The sequence below is a fragment of the Mastomys coucha genome, unplaced genomic scaffold (genome assembly GCF_008632895.1).
Source record: "Mastomys coucha isolate ucsf_1 unplaced genomic scaffold, UCSF_Mcou_1 pScaffold22, whole genome shotgun sequence".
Lineage (NCBI taxonomy): Eukaryota > Metazoa > Chordata > Mammalia > Rodentia > Muridae > Mastomys > Mastomys coucha.
Window position 1 is genome coordinate 133,595,105 of NW_022196905.1, and position 8,818 is coordinate 133,603,922.

The 8,818-nt window shown below is 50.6% G+C and overlaps 1 protein-coding gene across 1 annotated transcript; it reads right to left on the reverse strand.

The window, feature by feature from the left end:
• Nucleotides 1-408: 408 nt before the first annotated feature.
• Nucleotides 409-8,468, reverse strand: LOC116068649 (cytochrome c oxidase assembly protein COX19). The gene is made up of 3 exons (XM_031338484.1): nucleotides 8,297-8,468; nucleotides 6,456-6,567; nucleotides 409-2,835 (listed from the first exon to the last, which is right to left on the reverse strand). The coding sequence occupies exons 1-3, from the start codon at nucleotides 8,376-8,378 to the stop codon at nucleotides 2,751-2,753; spliced, it is 279 nt and encodes a 92-aa protein (XP_031194344.1). The 5' UTR covers nucleotides 8,379-8,468; the 3' UTR covers nucleotides 409-2,750.
• Between the last annotated feature and the right edge of the window lie 350 nt (nucleotides 8,469-8,818).

An 8,818-nucleotide genomic window follows, 5' to 3' on the forward strand; every position in this document is an offset into this window, starting at 1 on the left:
TGGTTCCTGTGGAATGACACCACTGTTGACCTCTGGTCTCTGAATGCACATGCATGCCCAAAGAACTGATGGGAGTGGTTCCCCCCAAAGGCACCCATGACGTTAGAATAACAAGATGTTCAGGGAGCCTTGTAGAGGACTAGCATGCTCACACTGCATACCCCTCCACACATGTGCACACACCCATACTGCATACACACCCATGTGCACATACCCATACTGTACACACATGTGCATACACCTGTACTGCAGACATACATGTGCACACACCCATACTGTACACACACATACACACACACAGTGCAATGTACCACCAAGAGAAATAAATGGTTTGGTATCCACAGGGGATGAGAAATTACAACCGGCCTATAATTTAGAGGATATAAAAACACTACTCAACGCAGTGAGTTCCCTTCAAGTAAGGATTTTATAGTTTCTATAAAAGTGATGTACACTTGTTATAAAATGTAATTGTGAAGATTCCAGGAAGGAACCAAGTATCCTCCAACTCCAGCCCCCAAAGACATCAACGTTGCGATGCTGCATTCCTGGCATCTCGGTGGGGACAGGTGGACAGTGGAGCACTCATGGATGGAGCCACCATGATGTGCTGGAAGGTTAAAACTCAGCCACTCTTGGCTGTTAAGTAGTTCATTTTGTCATTTGCTGACGAGATACATCAAAGGCTTGGGAAATGACAGGTCTCTGAACTTAACTCTGGCACTTGGGAGGTGGAAGTGGAGTTCAAGACCAGCCTTGGCTACAGAGTGAACCCTCTCTCCATAAATCAAATGCAACAAAATGGCTGAGGAGATGGCTCAGTCACACCAGAGTGCTCACCATGCACCTTGTGTTCTAGCGAGTGACCTTGGCTGCTCTAACACTGCAATTGTAACCACTGCTGGGGTGACACCAGCATTGGGGGATTAAAACCAAGGCCCGAATGTGAAACGTGGTGCACATGAAGCAGTGCTGCCCTGCACTCTGTGGCTGGGCTAAGCAAGTGTGTGCAAACAAGCAGACCCCGGTCGACATGACTGTGGGGAGGCCTTTCTGTGTAACAACACAGGGCACTAAGACATGCCCATCCAGTGGGGCAAGGGTAAACTGTACTGAGGGGATCAGCAGACCCCGCAGTAGCCTTGCAATACCAGAGTTGCTGCCTAAGACCAACATAAATATGCTGAGTCCTCTTCTCAATGCTGTCTCTCTCTCCCATCCACTCCCCATCTCCATAGGGTTTCTCTATGTAGTCTTGGCTGTCCTACACCTTGCCCTGTAGATGAGGCTGACCTCAAACTCACAGATATCCACCTGCCTTTGCCTCCTGAGTGCTAAAGATGTATGCCACAATACCAGCCCCCCTCCCTGCCCCCCATCCTTCCACCCTTCATCAGTCAGACAGGAGCCAGGACAAGCAGTGTGGGATGACCCTTCTCCCACAGCTCTAGGAAGACACATATCAGAGGGCACTGGAGGCTGCTGGCACCTGGTACTGGCATTCTGCTGGTGTCTTTGGATCCCTGCACACAGTAGAAGCCCCTACTCACCTGCCTCAGCACGAAGGCACCGGGGTGTTTAAACAACCTGCAGGCAGCTCTGAGGATGGCCTGGGTTAAGCCACAGCTCAGCCCTGTGTGGTGTTCACAGTACAGGGTCAGTGCTCGACACCCAAGGGTCTCAAGCCAGCACCCATAAACACAGAAACACCATGTTACAGTAACATGGTGCAAAAGTGGAAAAGGAACAGATCCTAGCCCAGCTCCCAAGGCTCCCAAGGCACGGCTGCCCTGCCCTGTGCAGGCATGCACGGTTACTGAAAGGAAAAGCTAGGTTTAGAAACAATTTGAGATGACCAGAAAACAAAAAGCCACCTGCTGCTAGACTGGGAAAAGGGAAGCTGCGCTGGGAAGTCTACCAAGCCAGGTGATGCGAGTTCAATCCCTGAGACACTCACTTGTGTAAGGGGAGATTGGACTCCTCTAAGTTGTCCTCTGGCCCACCTACACACTACACACATACACACATACACACACACACACACAGAGCGAGCGAGCACAAGAGAAAGAGAGAGACTCTAAATAAATAAATAAATAATATGCAACTTAAAAAGCAGGAAACTGTGCTAGAGGCATTAGAGACATGGTTCAGCCATAGAGGGCTTGCCCAGCATGCAGGGAGCCCTTGCTTCCATTCCCCAGTAACGCAGACGCAGAGGCAGAAGGATCAAGAGTTCGAGGCTATCCTTGGCTACACAGGCAGTCTGTCTCAAAACACTTAAAACAAGAGGTCAAATATGTCAAAAGCCAAACCATTTCTCACTTCCTACTTTGTATTCCAGGTTTGTTCAAAGGAGAGAAGACAGAGAAAGGGAAGCAAGCTGGCGTGCGTGTCTGTGAGCATTTCGCTGTCTGGTTTCACTGGCAGGTTCTGGTGTGAGGACTCGGGTCTGTGACAGGCTGAGTCACTGTGGAATGCTGTCCAGGGCTCTGTGGTGTGATGGCCACACTGGGCGGGATATCAAATCACCGCAGTGTTCAGCCCCGACGAATCCTGTGACATACACAGAAGGAAGAAAAACACACTCTCTGGAGGGGAACCGAGGTCAGGAAAGGAAGTGGCATGTTCTACCATCCTCACGAAGAGCCCCTGCACTGGGCAGCACAGGCTGAGTCTCAGGTCTCCCTGCACTGTGGGCAGAAGGGCTCAGCTCTGCTCCAGGCAGGGGAAACAGCCCTGTGGTTTCCTTCTCAACAGTCCTCCTTTGCCTCTGGCTTCCCCTCCATTATGTCTCTAAAGCCGAGCTTCTCTAGTGGTTCCGGTGCCATCAGCTGCCTGGAAGAGAAAGATGTTGTCATGGGGAAAGGAAGGGCATGGGGGGGACAGGGCTCCACCCCACCATGCTCTTTCATTCACTCAGTTGACCACTTTCAGCACCCCATTCAAAAACAGGAAAACAGACCCAGAGGTATCCTCCCCATAGGGCAAGGAGCCAACAGGCCATGTGAGCCTCAAGGTCCCTCCCAACCACACTGTTGGCCCAAGCTCACAAGGGCAGGGGCTGAGGATGTGGGCAGGGCCAGGTATGTGGGTGGGGTCACATGACCCCACAGGTGTGAACTGAAATGGGGAGAGCTGAGGCTAGGTGTGTGGGGACCCTGAGGAGGATCAGGAATGGGGAGAAGAGGGGTGCACAGAACTGAACTACTTGCCTGTGCAAACTTTAGGGTTGCACATAGCTGGGGGCAAGACCTCTTCACCCCCACACTGTAGAAAGACACTGAGGAGACTATGTCTGCTTTGACCTCCAGGTCATTGTGAAAGTGTACTTGGGGAGACAGGAGGCCAAAACATGGTACAGAATGGTCCAGCCTTGTCACCAGTGCCACGATCCCAGCTCCTGTGAGGCTCTAAGCCCACTGCCTTTAGTCACCCGGAATACAGCTGCCCTGTGAAGATGGATGGAAACCCAACACTGGGTACTCTAGCCTGCCTCCCGATCAGCCATCCACACGCACAGCCCTGATGCTGTTGCCCACTCCGGCTCGTCCCTCCTGCCTCCACAATACACTCCCTCAGTAAACTCCTCCCCACCACCACACCCCACTCCCCACAGCTCAGAATGCTCCGGAGATGCTCACAGTGAATCTGGAGACACTCCCAGGGTCCAGGGCCCGTGAGTGCCAATGTCCTGATATGGAAGGAGAGGACCAGCTTGCAGGTCACACTCTAACCATAGAAACTGCTGATATGGAAGGAGAGGACCAGTTTGGAGGTCACACATTAACCATAGAGACTGCTGATATGGAAGGAGAGGACCAGCTTGGAGGTCACACTCTAACCATAGAGACGCTGAGGATCAGAGTCTCTTTGGCTCTGGTCAGACAGCAAGCACCAGGAGGAAAGTGGCTCATGGTCTGAAGGTGCAGATGCCCCCACATCTTCCAAAGACAGGGACAGTTGTCTCCCCCGCCCTCCATCCCTGGAGCTCTTCTGGAACACAGGACTCTATCCCTGGGAAACTAAGGCCTACCTTCAGGCCATCTGCCCACTGGCTCAGAGGTGGGTACGATTACTGTGGGAGACTTGTCTGTGGCTCTGAAGCCACAGGTTGTAGGCCTACTAAGGCTAGCTCTTACTGCTACTGGTTGCTCAGAGCAAGAAAAGGAACAATGATGAAGAGATATTACCAGCACATGCACACACACACGCACACAGAAAAATGAATAAGTCAAGCTGAAGGAATGCCCTCAATGTGCCTCTGTCACCTAAGGGGACACCCCTAGACAAATGTCCTTGGGATTTCTAAGGCTAGAGACACTGAGATGAGCCCTGAGCTGTGCTCTGGAGCCTTCCTGAGGGCTCAGCCATCCGTGCCTGTCCCAGCAACATCCATTCTGTCCCCGTCACCTCTGCCTCTCCAGAGGTGGGGGCAGGAGGGCTGCAAGTGCCAGCTGAGCTGTAAAGGCAGCCACAGCCCAGAGGTTCCCCACACCCAGGAAGCCTGAGAAGGAATATTTTAACTTTATTTTCTTAATTGATTTATTCCTGTATATACTGTATGCATGCACATGCGTGTGTGTGTCTGTGTGTACACATCTGTACATGTGCTAGGTCAACTTCAACTGTACGTTTGATGGTTTCATTAACAACCAGCCTAACAAAATAATGAACCAGCCAAGCATGGTATCATACACCTATTATCCCAACACTCAGAGGCCCAGGCAGGATTGCCAGAAGTTCCAGGCCAGTCTGTGCTATTAGATCTAGCCTTCCTTGACAAAATAACAACAACAACAACAACAACAACAACAACAATAATAATAATAGCCGGGCAGTGTTTGTGCACGCCTTTAGTCCCAGCACTTGGGAGGCAGAGGCAGGTGGATTTCTGAGTTCGAGGCCAGCATGGTCTACAAAGTGAGTCCCAGGACAGCCAGAGAATCCCAGGACACAGAGAAACCCTGTCTCAAAAAAAACCAAAAAAAAAAAAAAGACATGGGGTAGTTGTAGGCTACTATCACTGAGCCACACCCCAGCCCCTCACTGGGGGATTCTAGGCAGGTGCTCTAACACTGAGCCACACCCTAGCCCCTCACTGGGGGATTCTAGGCAGGGGCTCTACCACTGAGCCACGCCCTAGCCCCTCACTGGGGAGATTTTAAGCAGGTGGTCTACCACTGAGCTATATCCTCAAACCTGTTTTTCTTATTATTTTGAGACAGAATCTTACTAAGTTGCCCAGATGGTTTCTGAACTTACTCTGTAGCCCAGGCTGGCCCCAACCTCACAATTCTCCTGCTTCAGCTTCTTGAGCAGCTGGGATGACAGGCCTGTGTTGCAGGCCCCATTAAAGCTCTTACGAGCCGAATTTGCCCAGCTCGTCTGTGGAATCTCTCCTTTTGTAGACATCAAGATCTAGGGACCAAGCTTGGGGAAGGCAGGGACCTGCTCACATCCTCATTCCAGGCTGGGATCTCTGGCCCTCTTCTAAAGCTCAGGAGAACCAAGAAGAAATTCTCAGCCATCTGCTGAGGCTCAGTTCCAGCCATGAGCTATCTGGAAGCAGCAAGATCTGGACAGACCCAAGCACCATTTATGACTGTAGGGCAAGACCTTAAGTTAAGTTGTTGCCACTGCCAGAGCTGAAACACCCACACTGTAACTCCAACATGCCTACACCTCTGGGACTTGTCTGGGTTTGTTAAATACAAAGAAAGCAGTCTTAAGTGGACCACTGACATCTTGAGAGGCTAAGGTGCCTGAGTTCCTGTGTGCACAATGGCAATAGACCTCCTTCCACCGAGTACTGGCTTGCTAGCTGCTTCTGCATATTTACAGTCGGAATAGTTCTTATTCTAAGGCAGAGCTCCACATATTTTGGCTTTTGTTCTGTTTAAAAGTAAACTTGGAGGAGGAGGTGTGCAGCCATCATTATCCATCACTGCTTAAGTTGTCTATTGTCCCCGTGACATTCCAAACAGCTTTCAGTGGACAGCATGAGGCAATGCGTGTTCTTACGGGCTGAGAATGTGAAAGGTATGAAAACCTGTTGGCTCAGTCAGCGCTGCTGGGATCTACATCTTGTGATGGACAAAGCTCTGGGGAATGGGGGCTGTGGACAAGGCTGTCACTCACGAAGAGATTTCCAAGGCAGTTAGCAGTCTCCTTATTGCCTAAACTGTGATTTCTCCTGGCAAACACCAGCCACTCTGATGTGGCAGGGGCAGTGGCTAGGTTGGTAAAATGGACCTGAGTTCCCTCTCCAGAACAATCCCAGCACTGAGGGGCAGAGATCTCTTGGCTCACTTGTAGTCAGCCCAGCCTAATTAGTGAATCCAGGCCAGCAACAGACCCAGTTCCCAGACACACACACACACACACACACACACACACACACACACACACACACACAGAGAGAGAGAGAGAGAGAGAGAGAGAGAGAGAGAAGTCACCTTTGCATTCTGCACATTAAATATTCTTTAGATTCATTTCTGCACAAAGCATTTTCATAATTCTTGTCACGGAGACACTTCATGAACTTTTCTTTAAAGCTTTTACATTCACCTAGGAAAAAAAAGAAAGACAGCATCCTATTTGTAGAGAGAAGGCCTGACCTGCTCACACGCCAAGTTTAGGAGCAGTGCTATGGTTTCCATCCAAATGTGTTCTCCTTGTGAGGCTGTGGATGTGGCTCTGAGGTAATGTGCATTTTTGGCATACAGCCTCCTAGGGTCAAGTCCTTGTACTTCAAAACAACAACAACAACAAAAAGAAACAAAGGAGCTGGAGAGATGGCTCACTGGTTATGAGCACTGACTGCTCTTACAGAGACCTGAGTTAGGTCCCCAGTACCGACATTGAGCAGCTAACAAATGCCTGTAACTCCAGCTCCAGGGTATCAAACACCGCCTTCTGGCTACCAAGGGTACCTGCACACATAATACATACTCAGATGCACACACATACACATAAAGTTAAAAAATTATAATAAAGCTAGTCATATTGGTGCACACCTTTAATCAGCACTCAGGAGATAGAGGCAGGTCTGCTGCATTTCTCAGGGCTGTTTGCTTGTGGTTTGGGGGGGGGGTTCCATGTTGTTGTTGTTATTATTATTATGATTATTATTATTATGATTATCATTATTATTATTATTATTATTATTATTATTATTATTATTATTGTAGTGCTGAGGACTGAACTCATTCCTGTGCATGCTAGGCACCCGTTCAGCCTCTGAACTGTATCTCCAATTCTCTCCTAGTTTTTTTTTTTTCTTTCACATTTCAGTTTCCCAAATCCTCTGGGCCGAAGTGTGGCTTAGAGGTGGACCACTCGCCTAGCACGTGCCAGGCCCTGGCTTTCAGCCCCAACATTAGATATCAAACAGCTTTTTGAAAATATTTCTTTGCCTAATGTTACTACAGACCCAGAGTCTCAGGCTGGGGAGGGAGGATGTCCTGCGCTGCTACCAGGGTGTCTAACATCAAGTCCCACTCCTGTCACCATCCTGTCACATTAGCACCAAGTCTGAGCTCTTACTTGGAAGGACATGACAGGTGGCCCTCTGAAATAGGGATTCTCAAGATTAGTTTCTCTGACTGCACCCCCAAAGGGCTCTGAGCATGCCTAGCTCTACAACCCAAGAAGGGCCTATAATATTAACTGCTCTGCATCCTTAGGTCCAGTACCTCAGACCCCACCCACCAGATCTAGCATCCTGTCACCTAAATCCAACACAATGACAATGCCACAGGTCTATTACCGCACACACTGTCTCTCCTATTCAGCTCCTCCATCTTGCCTCTCGGGACCCTTGATCCAGCAGCCTTGGCCCTGTCACATCCAACTCCTTAGACACTGCACCTAAACTCTGCCCCGGCCACTCAAATCTAGTACCTCAGGCCCTGCCACCCAGATCTACAACCTCAGGCCCTGCCACTCAAACCTAGTACCCTAAAACCTGCCATGTATCATAAAGAAACAACTTTGCCAGACTTTGCCACCCAGACTCAGCAGCCCAGACCCTGAACCCAGATCCAGTACCCCGACCCTGCCACCCAGATATCCTGCACCCATAATTCTGTCACCCAAACCTTGCCATCCAGAACCAGTATCCCAGACCTGCCACCCACTTCCAATACCCCCGATCCTGTCACCTGTCACCGAAAAACAGCACTCCCTACCGCTCAGACTCAGCACCCTAGACGCTGCCACCCTGATTCAGTACCCCTAACTCTGCCACCCAATCCCAGGCCGCCAGCAACCTGAGCCTCGCCTCGCTTCGCCTCACCGAAGTGGTCCAGCGGGAAACTGCCTTTGTCTGGGGGCCGCGGCTGGAAGCTTTTGGTCCCGAAGTTCATAGCGGTCGACATCACGGCGAAATTAAGACCGGAGAGCGGCGGCGACGCAGGGCAGACGGCTGCACACCGAGCAGGTCGAGCGGACGACTGATCCCGCCCCCAGTCCACCGGGCCCCACCCACCAAGCCCCGCCTCTCCCATCTAGCCCCGCCCCCGCCGTACTGCGAAAGGACTTGACCCTGATTTCCAGCCCTCTGAGAAGCAAAAACCAGCAGTCATCTTTTGGTACCTAAGAGCAGTCAAGGACAGAAAGATGCAGCCCGAGGACACCTGTCTGTGCCCCGGGATCTTCATCCCATCCATCTGTCTGCCCGGGACTGAGTTTCCCATCTACTCAGAGGGTCTAATCAAGGAACAGTGCTACAAACAGGGGTTTTACAAACAAAATAAAGCAGGGTGTAGTGCCTCACACCTGTAGACAGAGTTTTGGAGGCTGAGGCAGGAAGATTGCC